Below are 18,370 nucleotides of genomic sequence, written 5' to 3'. Positions count from 1 at the left end.
AATTTTATGCTGAGAAGCACTTCCATGATTCCCTTAGGGCTATTTAAGGACCAAAGACTTATAGTACATCTCAGCTACCCAGGGGTAATGCAATCACCCTTATCAGTAATAAGGACCTGATTCTGGAAAGATGAGCTGACCCCTCCATAGTGTTTCTAACAGATTAGAAATTCTCATCAATCAATGCTGAAGCCATTGACTGTACCTCAGGTTGAAGTCAATCCCTCACTAGCTGATTCTAACTGAAGAGGTTTCAAATGCCATTAGGTTCTTCTCATGTGGCAAAACATTTGGTGCTGATCCCATTACAGCTGGGATTTACAAGGCAGGGGGTCCACTGGCTGGCTGAAATCTTTCAAGTTATATGACAAGTGCCAGGACATCAAGGATGCCTCCATTGTCCATCTCTTATAAAGGAAAAGGAAATAGACTAGTTTGTGATAATCACAGGCCTCTCAGTCTAGCAAGATTGTGGCCAGTCCTCCTTAATCACCAGATCCTTCACCTGCAATTCCCAAGTTCATTTCCCTTTTGAGGAGGTGATAGGGAGGTGAGTGTTTAACTTCTCCCCACTAGAAATAAGTGAAAGAAAAAAGTGCCCTCATTTTCTCTTGTGACCATTTTGTGGTCATTTTCAAAGAGAACTGATGATATCATGGAGTGATGGTGTGGATCAGGCAGAGATGCACAAAGATGTTGCTCACTGAAGTCCAGTGCCAGGACAGAAATCAAGATGACTGGTAGTGGCCCAGGATACAGGGGATGACCAGTGTCTTTGATATCTGATGTTGGTCAGGGCCTCCTTCAGCTGCCTTCATGGATGTCCTCATCCACCCATTCCACCCAGGGAAGTCTTCCATGCCTGAGGTATTCATCCTTTTAACTCACTAGTTGATTTGAGGCCTGCTGATTACTCTCAATCTGATTTAGCCCTTGTACCTAGGCAGCTTATCAGAGTGTGGCTTTTGAGCATTCTGCAGAGTCTTGGAGCTGCAGACAGGGTTGGGTGACAGATGAACAGCCCTACAAAGGACTAGAAAAGCCCTCTCACTAGAGATGCTACTATTCCCTGAGTAAGGTTAACTCCAATGGACTATAGAACTGAAGATAAGTCCAGCCAGGAGCAATGGGAGATACTTAAGAATTAAATACTAAAGACCAAAAAAGGGAGGGAGGGAAACAATGCTAAGAAAAAAGAAAAATGGGATTTATCTGGATAAAATTAATACGGATGCATACGTCATTTCATCAACCAACTAGACTCAAAAAATAAACAGAGCAGATGAAAACAGGTCAGGTCACAGAATTTCTAGGACCTTCAGCAAGATATCCATGATCTTGATTCTAAAATGCAGATGGGGGTTAGAATTTAGTCACTAGCAAATATACATAATTTTGTGGGAAGGCAGGTAAGCTATTTAAAGGGATTAAATTAAAAACTTTAGTCTTAGGATGAAAGCAAACATCCTGAAGAAGGACAATCCATATTATGAATGGACATTATTCCTCATCCAAATGTTTACAGGATTCCCTACCTTTGTGAGTTTTTTCATCTGTCCCATGAAATGGACACATCATAGGACCACAGATTTAGATCTGGAAGGGACCTTTGAGGTCATCTCATACAACTGCCTTATTTTAAGGATAAAGAAACAGGCATAAGGAGATGAGTGACTTGTCCAAGACCAGAGCTAGGATCTGAAGCCTGCTGGCACTTTCCCCTACACCACATTGCCTTGAGTCTCTTCTAGCTTTGAGTCAAATTTCTTTAATTTAAAAAGAAGCTAACAAAACAGATATAAGTTTAGTCAAGAATAATATGTAACACTGAATCCACACTGACCATAAACAGATAGATACAATGAACCATTTCAAAAATGCCAGAAGACAACATGACAGATGCTAATTGTTTATAAAATGTTTTATTTTCTAATGTAAGTATTGGTTTGCAGACTGCCAGGATTATTTGGCAAAAAGTATTTATTAGTCCATGGCTTTTGAGAAATGTTTCATTGGATGACTGCTATTCATGCCCCCCCCCAAAAAAAAACATTTAAAAAAAATCATCTATTTACTTTTAAGCTATAGGGGGGACCATCACTGAGATAGGATTGACACTTATCCAGTTTTTCCATCATCAAGGAATAGCTTCCTGAAAATTGATGTCAGATTCTTAATATGGGAGTTGGGAGGAGGATTAGAGAAGAGTGGGTAGGGGTATGTGTGAGAGTGAGTGTAGAGAACACAAATGTTCACTCTAAATTTAAGGATTTAAAGTGCATTGTGTTGCCACTAAGTCTAGTAAGAATTGTCACACAATTTCCAGGATGGTTTGAAATATATTTACTTCTCAGTAGCCTCCTAATGACAAGCAAAAAGGATCTGAGCCATTGATGGGAGAGAGAGTCCTAGGACATTAGTAAGTGTAGCTGGGAGTGAAAAGGGACTGGCTGGAGGCAGAACTAGATGTGCCTGAATGAACGTACTTCCCTTTGGCTGCCTGGCTGTTTGCCTGAAACACAAGAAGAAAGGGAACTTTGGTTAATCAAACAGACAAACAAATTCCCCAGATATTGGTGCATGTTTACCAATGCCTGATCTCAATAAGCAATGTGATATTGTCTCTTTTTTTCATCTCTTGTAGGGTTGATAACTTTGGTCTGTACTGAATACTACTGCGACTACAACTCATCATCATCATCATCATCATCATCATAACTAGTCTTTATATATCACCTTAATATTTGCAAAGCCCCTGACATAGGCTATCTCATTTAATCCTCAAAAACCAGCCTGTGAGTTAGGGGCTGTTATTATTTCCATTTTACAGGTGGGGGAAACTGGTATTCACACAATGTCAGAGGTAGGGTTTTTACCCAGACCTTCCTGACTCCACCTAGTCACTTCCTTATTATTTGCCACCTCTCTGGGAGCCACTGCTTTGTTCTTCATTCCCTTAATGCCGGGCTCATGTTCTGCCCCATGACCTCCCCCCATCCTCCTTTGTAACGGTCACATTCTTGTTGATGCCATATCATACTTTTTGCCCGAATCTTCCCAGTCCTTGTCCAACTGCTTCTCTGTCAGAACACATCGCTGGACTCACTCCCTGGATGTCACTGTCACAGACCACTGCTCCCCCGTTAGCTTTCTCCAACTAGGGAGGGGCCAGTCACAGCCACTTTGTCTTCTGCTTCTGACAAACTGTCACTATGACCTCCAGGTTCTCAACTCCTGATTCGGGCAGAGAAGCTGAGTTCAAATCTCAGTTCTTCTGTTTCCTCTCTATATGATTTAAACTAGAAGCAATGTATCTAGTGTATGAGGTGTATAAGGCCTTTATCCGCCCTAAATGGTATATTCCAATGACTCCTCAGTCCATTGGCTTCCTTCTGCCTCCACTCCGCTACCTATCTAGGATAGGCTGTAGTGATCCACCACCTCAGTGAAGGCTTCACTAACACACTAGACTCCCTTGCTCTTCTGACCTTCCATCATGTCTGTTGTGCCATTCCTCCAAATCATCCCACTGTGCACTTTGCTTTGCAATGAAAGGCACTGCTAAGGATGTCAGGAATCATTCTGACTTGCAACAAATAAAACTGTAAATCACAGTTGGAAGACAAGAATAGTCTGACCAGGAAGAAAAGAGAGCTGGTTTCCTTACCTGAGCTCGCTTCACAAATGCCTCCTGCGTGGCCTTCTTGTTTGCAGCTTTGCCCCCCCAGGCAGCAAGTGCACTGGCCTGCAGGGCTCGCCCATAAGAGAAACTCAGCTTCCAGGGCTTGGGCAGTGGGCAAAGGTTGATGGCATTTAGATTAAGAGTGGCATCTTCCTCACTCATGCCTCCAGATAGAAAGCAGATGCCTGGAAGAAAAGACCTTTAAAATGAGAGCTGAGCGCAAATAGCTATCTCCCTGAGGTTAGATGGAAGTTGGGCAGTGTCACAGAACACAAAAGTGAATGCATATTGTCGGTACTTTTTTGATGATTTATGTGTGAAACTATGATATTTGCTAGGGGAAAATATATGTATTCTATTGTTAATCTGGACTGTGAGGAGCTGCAGAATTTGAGAATAATTGGGATAGAGATAGACTCAACTCATCTTTGTATTTCCCACAGTACCTAATAAAGTGCTGTGGACATAGTAGATACAGTAAATGTTAATTGAGTTGAAAAATATTTGAATGGAATAAACTATTATGAAAAATCATGGTGGCAAGAAATGGCAAAAGGGATGGTTTCAGAGAAACCTGAGAGAATTTGTATGAACTAGTGGAAAGAAAAATGAGTAGAACCCATAGAATTTATTTAATATCGACATTATGAAGAAAAACAATTATGAAAGACTTAAGAATTCTAATTAGTGAACTGACCAACCATGATTCCAGAGACCTGAGAATGATGCATGCTGCCTACCTTTTGACAAAAAGGCGATGGCTTCAAGGTTCAGAATGGGACATTTATTTTGGGATATGACCAATGAATGTGGGTAATGGCTTGGCTATGCATATTTGCTTTGTTTTGTTTTCCATTTGTGAGTTATATGGTTTGAGATCATTGTCAACTTGAGAAACAACTTTGAAGGAAGAACCCTAAGACTATTTGAGAAATGAGAACAAAGGCTAAGAAGAAGCCAGAACTACTGGGGCCTCGGGTACATGACAACAAGGGACAGAAATAGAACATTTACCTGGAACAGCAGCAGGGACTGTTCGGTGGAGAGCTGTGACAGTAGCCATAGCCACCTGTTCAGGGGTGTACTTCTTGGTGCAAGCATGTCCAGCTGTCACCATGTTGGGCTTCAGGAGTGTTCCCTCCAAGTAGACATGGTGGTCATTCAGGGCCTTGTAGACAGCGGCCAGTACCTAATGAAGGGAACGATGAAACAGTATTTTGGTTTGTCTTAGGCACTCTCCTTACATTATTCTAATCGTACTTTTTTCCACTCTACAGCTAACACATCCTATGACAATTGGGACGTGAATACTCCAATTACTTTTAGTCCCAATCAGCTCAGAGGTGATGATAACTTGAGCTAACATTTATATAGCATATGCTGTGTATTAGGCCCTTTGCTAAATGGTTTACATTTATATTTGTTATCATACTTCATCCTCACAATAACCCCGGGAAGTAGGCGATATTGTTATGCTCATTTTACAGATTAAGAAAACTGAGGCAGAAGTGAAGTCCAGGGTCACAAAGCTGGAGTCAGAGGCAGGATTTGACTCCCAGTTCCTGACTCATGGCCTACTCTCTTTTTGAATTTAGCCCTATTCCCTATAATAATTGAGGGGACCATAGCACTACATAGAGTAGAAAGTGGGGAGATAGTTTGAGAAGCAATAGCTTGGAGAAGGGATGGGGCCTATTCAAAGTCTCTGCCTTTATTTTTTTCCTGCCTCTTTTGCTCTCCCTTGTTTTCTCTCTTTTCATTACAGCTTTCAAACATTTCTTTAAAGCTGTCTCCAACACACTCATCTCTTGTATGTGGGTTTAGAATAGCTCATGCCTTTAGATTAAGAAAGTTGGAAAATTATATATATGCCGAGTTGGACAAATTTGATGAGGGCAGCTTTAGTAGAAGTCCTTTTTTAGGCTAAGTTATTTAAAATGACCCTGGATCGGTTCTTGTACATTTGTTTTGACAGCAGTAATAGCTCTTCCCTCATAGCCAAGGATTACCTTTTCAGAAACATACTGGCAATGTTCAAGATCGTGATCTCCATCGGGGATGACTTCAGGCTCCACAATAGGCACCAGCCCATTCTGCAGAGGGAACAGAAGAGATGGTCATTAGATTGCCCTTCCCTGCAGCCCTTCTAGTGGGTGGAGAAGCAGTGAAACCAATTTTATAAAATGAAACCCTTTTGTGGAAATAAGAGAGCTGGGTGTTGGTGGAACAGAAAATGAAGAAAAAACTCAACAAAATGATCTTCCCTTAAAATGAGTAAGGAGAATATGAAACAGCTGCCAAGCTCTAGATTTTTGTGCCTGCCTGCTTGCCACAAATCTCTATTGACAACTTTTGGGGATGCTGACTTTGTGGGGATGCCCTACAAATTGGATGGGGAAAATAACAGTTTTCATTGAGTGCTAGTGAGCCTAACAGGAGAGAACCTTAGAAGAATGAGGCCTTACAGCCTTGATCTCTATTCTGGACAGTGTCCAGAAGCAAAGGCAACTGAAGTAGGACTCCAAACAGCTCTCATCCACTCCAGCAGCCTCCAGAAGGATTCTGACACTAACCTACTCCCTGGTGACACACACTGACATCCCATCTCCCCTCCTTTGATTGAAAGCTACGTTGTAAGCTATGTTTTCAGTGCCAAACAGAGTGTCTTAATAATAATAAAGTAAGATTGGAAAGTACTTTACAAATATTTCACTTTGTGATATGCGCTATTATTACCTCCATTTTACAGATGAGGAAACTGAGGTGAACAGAGATTAAGTGACTTGCCCAAAGTCATACAACTAGTAACCTGAGGCCAGATTTGAACTCAGGACATTTTTATTCCAAGTCCATACTCTACGCACTGCATTTTGTACATAATTGGTATTTAATACATATTTGTATTAACAGTTTTTTTTTAGTTATATGTAAGTTATTCTGGATTCAAAGCACATATCAAGAGCTGAGAAGGCTTTTGCACAGCTTAATTCTCTGAGCTGGAAGGGAGGGCCCCTCATAGCTAGACTATAGGTCTCAACCAGCTTCCTATCATTCTTGGCTGGAGCAAACATCATAGTGAAATCTGAAAAGCAATTGAATGTCAATTGGTTGTGATATTGGGAAAAGAGTGCCCAAGTGTAGTGAAATGTATTCAGAATTAAAAAGGAGCCAGGTATTTGGTACATGGCAGTAATCCCTTCTGCTGGGGAGGTGAGGTAGACAGACCACTTGGGTTAAAGATTTCCAAGCTGCAATATAACCAAAGTTGACTGGAGGGCCACCAGAGCAGGCCAAAGCTTACATGCTAAACAGTATTGGGATCAGGCCTGTGAGTATCCCCTGTATTTCTAGCCTAGGCTAGTCAGGAGACCCAATCTCAAAAGAAAGAAGGAAATTTTTAAGTGAGTTTCTTAGACTGATAGAATAAAAAAAAAAATCTATCTAAATTTCTTGAGCAGAATGTTGAGGGAAAGGACCCTCAGTACAAAAACATTTATAGCAATTTTTTCTTTTTCTTTTCTTTCTTTTGGAGTGGCAAAGTATAAACTAAGATGGTTCCTAGATGTGAAATATAAATGTAATAGAATAATACTATTGTGCCATAAGAAATGAAAGGCATGGTTTCATAAACACTTAGAAAGATTTCTGTGAAGTGAGAATGAAATCAATTTATAGAATAACCATGGTGTAAGGACAAACAATATTGGAAGACTATGCCGTGGCCAAGCATGATTCCAGAGGACCGAAGAGAAAGCACAATACTCACTCAATGAAAAGCAGGTAATAGACTCATGGTGCAGGATGACATATATGTACATACACATGTATGTGTTTATATTTGGAGATGGCTGGCCAATAAGGGCATTTGTTTTCCTTGAGTATGCATATTTGTTATAAGAGTTTTTTCGTTGTATTTTTCAGTAGTGGGAGCAATGAAGACAAAAGAAAAAAAAGGTTTTTTAAAATGTAAGAAAAGTATCTTGAAAATAGAGGAAGAAGGAGCCTTGTAAAATCCATCATTCAAACGGAAGGGCACTAATGTTCTCTGTAGAAGAACTATTTCTCCTAAATCCAGAGTCTCAGTTGTCACACCCATGAGTGAAAGATCCCTCTAGGTCATCTGTCATTATGACTTATCATGAGTTGTCCGGTAACGATGACATTCTCATTCTACCTCTAAGTCTTCAGGCTTCTTCCAAATGAGGTACAAAAAACCTGGGGAAACTATCCGGGACACCAGAGTGTCTCTGGGAGGTCTAGAACAATACCTGCTGGCAGATACTGGCATAGCGGGCCAGCGCATTGGCATTTTCTTGAATGGCGAGGTTGGAGGGACACTGGTCAGCGATCTTCAGCACAGCCCGCCACTTCCCAAAGTCAGCACCATCCTTCTTGTACTGGGCACAGCGCTGGGAGAGTCCATCCAAGCCTGCATAGCACAAGAGTGGGACAGAAGGTTCTCTGAGAACTTGCTCTAGTATATGGAGCACCCCATTGGCTAGAAGTTGTTAGAAGTAGCATCTTATTCTCCTATACTATCTAGAATCTGAACTCAGGATACATTCCCCTGTCCTCATACTCTGTGGCTTACGTGCTGAAATGCCTTAACTTTAAGTTGCATGTGATACATGGTGCTGTCCATGCTCTCAATAAGCCTTTAGCTAAGCCTTAAAGAACTTTAAGAGTAAGTACCAAAATTAAAGTCGTTTTGAGTTTCTTATTCTGCAAAAAGAAGAAATACCTTCTTGACTCCAGCTGCTGGGGAACTTGTGTTTTGGAATGGTTCAGGAATGCAGAAACAAACCAGGATATTCAGGAAATCTGTGCATCAAAGCAATCTGCCTGGGGTCAAGTTCCAGCCCTATCTCATATTAGGCACTTTGCCTTCTCTGTGACTTCATTTGCAAAAATAAAAAATAAAAAAAATAGAATAACACCATTCTTCTTTCACAGGATGACTTTCCAAAACCCATATAGGTTGTGAATAGAAGAGCCAGGATTAATTAATAGAACGAGGCTTGCTTGCAGGTTAAAAGGCGATTTTATACATATACATACATACATACCTATCAGTATGGGCATGTAGACATATACTTAGACCCACGTGTGTCTATCTACATCCATATCTATAGATATAGATAATAAATGTATATTTTCACATATATACATACATCTGTATGCATAATAACTCGAAAGTTAAGTAAAAGCACAAACTAATTCCTATTATATTTTACATATATCTGTATGTTGTATATGCATATGCATGCATAAAATTTACAGAATTATGTGTTGTTTATATATACATATGTACATTTATATATACAGATATATGTATGCATATACAATCCATATATAACATAATTTCATAAACTTTAAAATGTTACATAAATATTATTTTGGTTCTGTTACTTAATTTTTTATAGTCTTTTTTCTCATTTCCTCTATTTGATTTTTTTTAATGGACAATTATATGTTACTCATCTTTGTAACCCCACAAAACTTAGCACAGGGCTTTGTCTCTAGTGGTACTCAATAAATGTTTGTTATTTGGATTTTTGCTGGTATCTGAACTCTTGAATGCTTTGTGAATTTTAGCTGCTTGACTTTTTACCCTTTATTCTCATTCTTCCTGTTGCATTGTCAGAAATGCTGTCACAGAAAGCAGTATTCTCACCTTGAATGGTGGTTTCTTGATTTGTTCCTGCCAGGGGAGCAGCACCTTGGTCCAGCTGTGAAAAAGAGATTATGACCATTGAAACTCAGTAAATGCCAAAGAGTGAAGAAAACAGATTCTGACTCTCTAATCAGAAATACTCTCACTGCAAGACTCTTCTTAAGGAAAAGCACTGCACTGTGAGATGGCATTTGCGTAAGAAGAAATAATATGAGAATTTTAAGTACAGTGTGCTAAGAGAAAGTATTCCATCTTAGATAGTAGCCAATTAGCAAGCTTGTGAGTATGGAGATACTGAAAAGGTTTAGGAGAGCTTTAGAGAAAATACCTGTAAGGGCTGGAACAGATTTGGTGGGCCTGGAGGAGGATGTAGGATAGAAGAAATTTCCAATATAAGTGGTATGTTCACTAACCTTGATTCCCACCACGATCCCCTTTTCCTTGAGGACATCTCTGAACCATTTTCCTTGGCTGTCTTTCTGATAGAGAGTTTCATGGAAAAGGATCACACCTCCAATGCTCTGGTTGATGGATTTGTCCACGGAGAAGAGCATTTCTCGGAATTGACGGCGGTTTTCTTCTGTGTTCTCGACCTTGATCCTCTGTAGGCGATTGCCCATGGTACCTAAAACAGGCAGCCAAATATGGAAGATGGGGAGAGGAATGGTGTCTGTCTGAGAACAATTGCAACATTTCATATTTCTGTACTTCTCATCCCAGCTTCCTGGGATCCTCACTCCAGATTGCTCATTTTGCTTAATTATTTATCAATGAACTGCACTCAGGAAGGAAGTAAAGAAAGTTTAAGAAAACCGTCAGCTCAGTAGAGAAAGTGGTATTAATATGAATTCACTAGAATAGGGGTGGAGGGTGGAGGGAGCAGTGGAAAGAACACATCCTTCATAGTATTTTATTCAAAGACATATATGATATTTGAGGAGAGAGAGGAGGAAATGAAGGACAAAAAAAATTCACAAAACTATGTAGTGCTTAGGATTGGTGGCAATGGAAGTACATGGACAGGGTTTCATTACAGCAAATTTACAAGACTGTGGGAAAACTGGAAGGATGAGTATTCCTGGATGTCTTCTGCTGCTGATTTGAGTTTTACTTAGCCCTTGAGTTTCCTACTGTCAAGGAGATGGATTTTGTGTGTGGGACTGAGCTATCTGAAGAGAAATAATCTGTGATCAAGTGTGTGCTCCTCTGAGATCACTCCTTGAACAGGGGGCATGCTTAAGAAAGTCTAGGAGTCTGAGAGGTACTATGGGAAAGAGAAGGAATCTGATGGAGACCAACCACTTTACAAGACCCCGAAATGTAATAAGATAATGGAGTCTAGGCTCCTTCAGCTTTAAGCTTTAAGTGAGCAATTTTACTCTGAGGGTCTACCTTATTTGTTAATCAAGATGAAAAAAGTTAAGATTTCTTTTGATAAGAATAATGGTTCTTCCAAAGTTTGTGATAGAATATAGAACAATATCTTCTGTACTCACCTACAGACTCATCTGCAGCCAGGATCCCCTTGCCATCGGCAACAATGCGTTTGGCAATGTCTGAGAGCTCTTTCTTTTGCTCTGCAGTAAGTGCTGGAAAACGGTAGGCCATGGTGGTGCGTCTGAAAGAGAAAAATAAAAAATGAAATACTAATAGCTGGAAAATGGCACCGTAGGGGTCACAGAGTCTCAGAATTGGAAAGGATCTTAGAGACCATCTATTCCAACTCATAATGGAAGTTACACAGACATGTCCACATGGACTCATCTTCATCATTATCATCAACAACAGATGTTTATTAAAGGGAACACTACAAAAGTCTATATCCGGTGCTGAAGAAGAGATTTAAATTTTAAGTGAGATTTAGAGATTCATGTATTCTGTACCTCCTCACAACTTAGCTTTGTATTGCAGGGGCTTTTCTAGGAGAAGATGGGTCGAGCCTTGGAATCAACTGTCAGTTGCCTAGAAGAGTCTTCTTTATGAACAGTTGTTGTTTTGCCCTCTCAGAGGCAAATTACCAGAGCTACCTTCTCACAGGCTTAATGAATAAAATTGTTTCTGGCAGGCTTGTACAAAAACTGCTGGACTTGGAACCAGAAGACAGAGTCACAAGACCTCCACTTAAAAGTTATATGAATCTCTAGAGGACTCTTAAAGAGAACAGATGTCTGTTGCACAATCTGATACAGGAAAGGTGTCCTAGGTGAAGGGAACTGTATTTGATGAATTTTTAGATCCTTCTCACTTCTAAAATAATGCAAGTACATTATTTGTGGACTAGGTAGGTAAATTAATTTCTGTCATTTGTCATTGAATGATTTGCAGACTGCATCCTTCCAAAGACCCTTTGGAAATTACTATCATGGAGATATGGTGACCACTTTTTTTCTCACAATTTCCAAGACAACCTTAATTTTGAGAAAAGAAAGTACATTTTAATAAAACTTTTCAAAATGTATATTTTCTTGGATCATATGTCCCAGTTTTTGATTTGGAAATTAGTTATAGAAGTGCTATGGTAGCTTGAAAATGTCAGAGAATAAAGTGGTCAGGACATTCAATTCAATAAGCATTTATCAAGTGCCACTATGTGCCAGGCACCATACTGAATCCTGGGATAAAAAGGCAAAAAAATTAACTTCTCTCTTTAACTACCCAACTTGTCCAATTTTCATGGATTTTATAAAAATCGATAACTTCAGAAACTTTAAAGAAGGAGAGATTTTGGTTGGACACAAGGAAGATCAATCAAGAAGCATTAATTGCTAATACAAAGATAAAAGTGATACAATTCCTGCTTTTAGTGAACTTGCATTCTGTTGGAATATAAGATATATCCCAACAGAATGCAAGTTCACTAAAAGCAGGAATATAAGATATAAGATACACATACATATACATATGAGTGCATACAAAAGTATATAGAAAACATTCAAAACAAATTCAAGGATATTGGAGGAAGGATACAGCAAATGGAAGATCAGAAAAGGCCTCATATAAAAGACAGTGATTGAACTGAGCTTTGAAGGAAAGTGATTTTTAGGAGGCAGAAGTGAAGAAAGCATATATCATATGGCAGTCATTAAGCAAATATTGATTGATTGACTGAGTATAGGCATGAAGGGTAGTCAGTGTAAAAACATGGAGACAGAGAGAAGTTGGAACAGCAAGAAGATAGAATGTGGAACAACAATATGACTGACTTGTAGAGAGAAGAGTAACATACAATTACAGTGAGGAAAAAAAAACAAACCAGAGGTCAGGGAAAGGACTGGATTCTAAAGAAATGACATTGAGGAAGATTGACAGACACACATCTTATATGACTGACAGTTATTTGTGTAAAGGTGGAAAACGGGCAGATTAGCCCAGGGTACTTTGAATTTAGTGATGCTTATATTTAGGAATATTCTGTCTAGAAGTTGCCTGCTAGTTACTAATCAGGCTTAAAAACCAGAGTTATGAAAATATCTACTATGTATTTTTTGACCACAGAAAAATATTGAAGGAATCTAAGATAAAAAATTAGTAGCCTCTAAAGAAAACATGATTTTCTGGTGATCATGGGGTATTTCCACAAATTGTTATGTGGCTTTGTTTTTGTTTTTCCTCCTGATGACTTCGTAGCCCTACTAAAAACAAATAAAGAATTGGAAACAAAAAATTAATACAGTCCAAAGGAAGATAAAGAGTCTAAAGGTCTATACCAACTTCAGCACAAATATTTTCTGTTAATCATACAACAGAGATGCAGGTCAAAGGCCAACCCTGGGACAGACATGGCCCCCTAAAGGGGGGGTTGAGGTTTCCAAAGAAAGATTTCTTTGAAAATAAAAATGTATGAGATTTGTGTGAGTTAGTCAACGTTTACATTTAAATCTACTTTGAGCCAGACTCTGTCCTAAGTACTGGGAATAAAAAGAAAAAAGGAAAAAAAATCTCTACTCTCCAACATCCATGGTGGGGATATAGGGGAGACAATATACAAACAACTTTGAACTGAAGCAGGGATTTAGTTGTGGCAGGGAGACTAACTGGAAGATGTAAGATAATGGAGGTCTGCTTCTTGATGGGAGCAATATGAATGGAGAGTAGAGGATTTGGCCAGAGTTAGGAAGTCATCCTGGCAGGGAGGGGAGAGAGAAAAAGACAATGCAAAGTCAAAGATGACACATAAGGACCTGGGAGGAAAAGATAATGAGCTTGGGATTTAAGATGTCTACATGACCTCAAGTTCCATATTTCTATTAAGTTGTTGGAGAGGTGAGATGAATTTAGGAGAGAAGTTGGGGCTGGGAAAATATGAGAATCATCATCATAGAGATGATCATTGAATCTGTTGGAGCTGATAAGATCACAAACCAAAATAGTATAGAAAAAGAAGACCCGGGGCAGAGCCTTGGAGCACACCAGTGGGTGACTTTGGGTAGAAGTGTTAGGATGTAGTGGAAAAGTGCCCTGGGCTTAGACGCCATCAACCTGAATTGAAAGCACAGCCACAATGTATGACATTGCTCAAAGAATGTCACGTCCTTGGGCCTATTCATCCATTCTGCATTGTTCAGGATTTGTGAGTCCTGTGTAAAGAAATATTGAGTTCTAGCTGCCAGGACACAGTTCGGTGAAAAGACCTAGTTGGCTAGACTGTCTCAGAGGCAATTCTGGAATCTGTGTCCAAAGCTTGCTTGCGAATAATAATCTAACGTCAAATAGTACTTATTAGGTGCCAGGTAGTATGTGAAGTCCTTTACAGTTATCCATTTTATCCTCACAATAACCCTGGGAGATATGGGCTATATAATCCCCATTTTACAGATTTAGAAACTGAGGCAGTGATTTGCCCAGGGTCACACAGTTAATAAGTGTCTAAGGACAAATTTGAACTCAGGTCTCACTGGCTCTAGGATGGTACTTGATCTACTGCTCTGCCTACCTGTGTCTTCACTGTTCTATGATGTCTTTCTTCCTCATCTGTAAAATGGGAATAAGAATACTTTCATCCCATACCTAATCAAGGTGTTGTGAGGAAAATGTTTTGTAAAAATCTAAAAGCGCCATTTAAATTCAGGCTATTATTATTATTTCATAAGTATGAATGAAAGAAGCCATCTGAAAGCCATTGAACTGAGTGAGAAAGTGAGAAAGCAGGTAAAAGCCTTTGCTTTTCAGGAGTTCCAATCTCTGTTATTCCATTCATTTTAGAGATATTCAGGACAAATAAAAGGGAGATCAGTGTAGGCTGTTGCTTTTTATAATAAAAATATACTCATTTATTAGAAGCTTCAATGGAAATGTGGTGGGGAAAGGATCCCATTTTCAAGTTATAAGAAGCCACAACTCATAAACTTATAGTTCTCAGACTAGCTTTTGCAATTGATTTTCTATTGTATTATTTCACATTATTGATACTATTAAAAGAAAGCTACCTTGGAAGATTGCTTTGGCAGAACAGTTGAATAATAGAATTTCAGAACTCTTTAAGACTTAAACACTAAATTAGAATACTTATTTCACATAATTCCCATTGGTAAGGCAGTTTGTAAAATGCTTCAGAAATATGAAGCACTTCAGTGGATAGAGCACTAAGCATGGAGTCAAAAAGATTTATCAAATTTATCAATCAGACACTGACTAGTTTTGGGACCCTGGACAAATCACTTAATCTTGTTTGCTTCAGTTTCCTCATCTATAAAATGATCCTGAGAAGGAAATGGCAAACCGCTCCAGTATCTCTGTCAAGAAAGGAGTCATGAGAGTCGGATGTGACTGAAAACAACTAATCAACATCATCTTGTTCAGTGCTCTCATTTTACAAATGAGAAAACTAAGACTCAGATAGGCAAAGTGATTCATCCAAGGTCACAAAGCTATTCAGCAAGTAATAGATCTGGAATTGGAATCCAGGGCTTTTGATGTGACAGTCAAATGCTTTTTCACCTATATCGTACACCTCATTCTAAACTAGAAACCAGACAAATTAAGTTCCTTTTTTCTAATCTACCTCTGTCTCATTAAAAAAAATCACTTTATGTTTCAATTGCTCATGCATGGAATGGATACTTGTGGGATGGAAAAAATTTGTTTATTCATCTCAAGTCCCTTCCTCACAGGGCTACCACAAAGATGTCAATAATTGGCAAATATGTATGGTAGAGAAGGAAAGGGAAAACTAGATTTATCACGAGGCAAAAATACAATAAAAAGAAAGGACCTTTCTTTCTGTGGATCTCTCCAGTCTGAGATTCTGAAACTTCTTCACATTGCTGACTTTTTATGTATACCTTTTACATTAATTAACCTTTTGCTTTTAGTAAGACCTCACAAAGCACACATTTTTATAGGATTTAAATATAGGGCAGAGAGAATAAAGTGAATGGGGTGTGTCACCATGTGGTTCTGTTAAGATAAATCATTTTATCCTGGCTTGCCATCCCAGTAATATTCAGCAAAATGACTCAAAATATCATTGCTAGAAGCAATATCCAGTCCCACTTCTCTGTATTAATGGTCTCTAATGCACCCCTGTTCCCATCATTTGAAATCCAGTTCTCTACAGGAACTTGTACTTACTGTTTGGTGGAGAGAGACTTTTGGTGATGTCAGTAGTTCCTGATGAGGAGGCACTGCCAAATAGGACGAACCTGGGAGTGGGCAAACTTTTTATAGTCCTGGAGCAAGGTGCCTTTTGTGTTTTGTTTCTTTTTTTTTTTTTTTTTTTAACTTTTGCCCTTCCTCTCTAGACATAGTGGGGAGGGAGGTGTCTTGCTCAACACCTCCAATTGGCTCATCGACTACCAGTCTTGCCAGTCACATTAATAGGAGTTTCACTCAGAATGCTCAGGTGTTTGAGTTGGATCTCAGAGGTCATCTAATTCACAATCCTCCTTTTACAGCAGAGGAAACTGAGGTCCACAGACAGTTAGCTACTTGCCTCAAAACATCGCTACTTAGGGGTCAGTTCTCCTAACTTCCTATCCCTTGGTCTCACTCTCACCTCTATTAGCATTCTTATTTCTTCTGCATTGTTAATTCGTCTCCTGAACTGACAACAAACCCCAAAACCTAAAAACCAGGAATTCAAAATTATCAGGGGTGCTACTTTCCCAGATCCTGTGTAGTGCCTCTTTCTATTAGCTTTGCCTATGAAGGAAGCCAAAATTAGAATGAAGAAAATTTAAATATTTTGTTAGAACCTTTCATCCTTCCTGGGACAAGAGGAAAAAAAAGGGGTACAATTCTATCTTCTATGCAAGGTGTTCTCGTTTCCCGGATGATTTTGTATTTATTCTATGTATGTCTTTATGTGCATATGTATGTATATACATGTGTGTGTGTGTGTGTGTGTGTGTGTGTGTGTGTACTATGCGATTAAATGTATATGTGTTATCATAATTTCCCCTTCCTAATAGAATATAAACTCTGAAGTCAGGTATTTTTGCCTTTGGAATCACCAGTATATGGGGAATACAAAGTATATAGTAGTCTTCAGCACATAAATTTTCACTGAAATATATTTAATTAAATTAAGAAAAAGCACTGAATTTGTAATCAGGCACTAAAAAAAAGAACTTGCAGATTCCCCAGGAAGTTTCATTTAAAATTGTTTCTTTGAAACTGAAGGCTCTCTCTCTAAGAGAAAGGGGGGGAAATGGACATGATAAGCTATAACTTTGGAAATTATTCTCCAATTTCTTTTCTCCAATTTTTTCCATAATTCTTCATATTAATTCCATAATATTTCTCCAGTTATTTGAAGCTATTCATATTAACAAAAAGAAGCTTATAGCAAGACAGCTTGAGATTTGGAGAGAATTTTCATAGTTAAGAGTCTGAAATTGTTTCTTTAAAGTTAATAGAATCTTATTCTCTGGAGATCTCATATTGATTCTAAGTTGTCTGGGACAATTTAAGTATGGGTTCACTCGAAAGTGAGGGGAGAACTAGGAGCTGACTTTTGAAGGTCTCCCATAGTTTCTTTATGTAGCCTATCAACCACTTAGGTAAATCTTAGCCTCCTTTTCTTCTGCAGATGATCCTCAAAATTCAACAAATATTTACTGAGTAGGTGACCTGTACAGGATGGCCTGGTGGTCAAAAGAACTGTGAAATTCTTTAGTTGGGTTGAGAGATCACATGGTATAGCAGAAAGAAAACAGGATTGGGATTCAGAGCACCTGTTCTTAGCTCTGCCATTTACTACCCATGTGGGCAAGTTATTTTGCTTTTCTATGCCTAGTTTCCTCATCTATTAAATGAGAGAATAAGACCAAATGGTCTCTACGGCCCCTTTTCAGCTTTCAATCACATGAACTCCTTTGATTAAAGGAGAAATCCTGGGCAGGAATTAGAAGTTGGTGAATGGTGATGACTAGAGAATCAGTGAGTTGGTAAGCAATTATTAAATGCTTCCTGTGTGCTAGGTATTGTGCTAAATGCTAGGAGTGGGGACTGATGCTGCGAACCTTTGTCTAGAGCCCAATAACCTCACAAGACAATGCTTTGCAAGAAGATGCCAGGCATCTGTAGCTGTTCCTTATTAAACTTTATTAGATACCTTAAGACCAACCCAGCACCTGTCATCCCCCAACAGTTTATAACCTTGGACTGGATTAATGAGGAAAAAACTCTACCGTACAGACTGATCTTCTTCCTTCTTTCCCAGCGGGTACTGTTTCACGTGAACAGCAGCCTTGCCAGGCATGTCAGAAGAATGTGAGACTTCCTGCTAGAGCAGTGGCCAGTTCAAAGCCCATCCCCTGCAGCTCAAGAAGGGTTTGGTAGCATCAGCACTTGAAGAGGTGCCCATGGTTTGATATGTAACTAAAACTCAAAGGTCAGGAAAATGGTGCCATCTACTCACTGGACCTTATAGGGCACACCCAGCATGCTTATATGGAAAGAGAGAGCATGTGAATGTAATGGAATATTACTGAAAAAATGGGTGCAATGAATGCACAGAAGTAGGGAAGATCTACAAAAACTTAGGTAGAGTGAAATGAACAGAGCAAAAAACA

At 39.1% G+C, this 18,370-nt stretch overlaps 1 protein-coding gene across 3 annotated transcripts; it reads right to left on the bottom strand.

The window, feature by feature from the left end:
- Nucleotides 1-1,906: 1,906 nt before the first annotated feature.
- ALDOB (aldolase, fructose-bisphosphate B) lies at nt 1,907-18,121 on the bottom strand. Of its 3 annotated transcripts, XM_074283014.1 has the most exons (10): nt 17,987-18,121; nt 15,927-15,997; nt 10,853-10,974; nt 9,770-9,981; nt 9,357-9,411; nt 7,951-8,111; nt 5,692-5,775; nt 4,697-4,871; nt 3,668-3,867; nt 1,907-2,512 (listed from the first exon to the last, which is right to left on the bottom strand). In XM_074283014.1, exons 3-10 carry the CDS (start codon nt 10,962-10,964, stop codon nt 2,417-2,419), a joined length of 1,095 nt encoding a protein of 364 aa, XP_074139115.1. In that variant the 5' UTR covers nt 10,965-10,974; nt 15,927-15,997; nt 17,987-18,121; the 3' UTR covers nt 1,907-2,416. The 3 variants fall into 3 exon arrangements, with proteins under 3 accessions (XP_074139115.1, XP_074139114.1, XP_074139116.1); XM_074283013.1 differs by lacking the exon at nt 17,987-18,121 and having other exon boundaries at nt 15,927-16,051; XM_074283015.1 differs by lacking the exons at nt 15,927-15,997; nt 17,987-18,121 and adding an exon at nt 11,240-11,405.
- Between the last annotated feature and the right edge of the window lie 249 nt (nt 18,122-18,370).

Source organism: Sminthopsis crassicaudata, chromosome 1, assembly GCF_048593235.1.
Source record: "Sminthopsis crassicaudata isolate SCR6 chromosome 1, ASM4859323v1, whole genome shotgun sequence".
In the NCBI taxonomy this organism is placed as follows: domain Eukaryota; kingdom Metazoa; phylum Chordata; class Mammalia; order Dasyuromorphia; family Dasyuridae; genus Sminthopsis; species Sminthopsis crassicaudata.
Note: the sequence above shows the minus strand (reverse complement) of the source record. Positions and strands in the feature narration are given on the sequence as shown.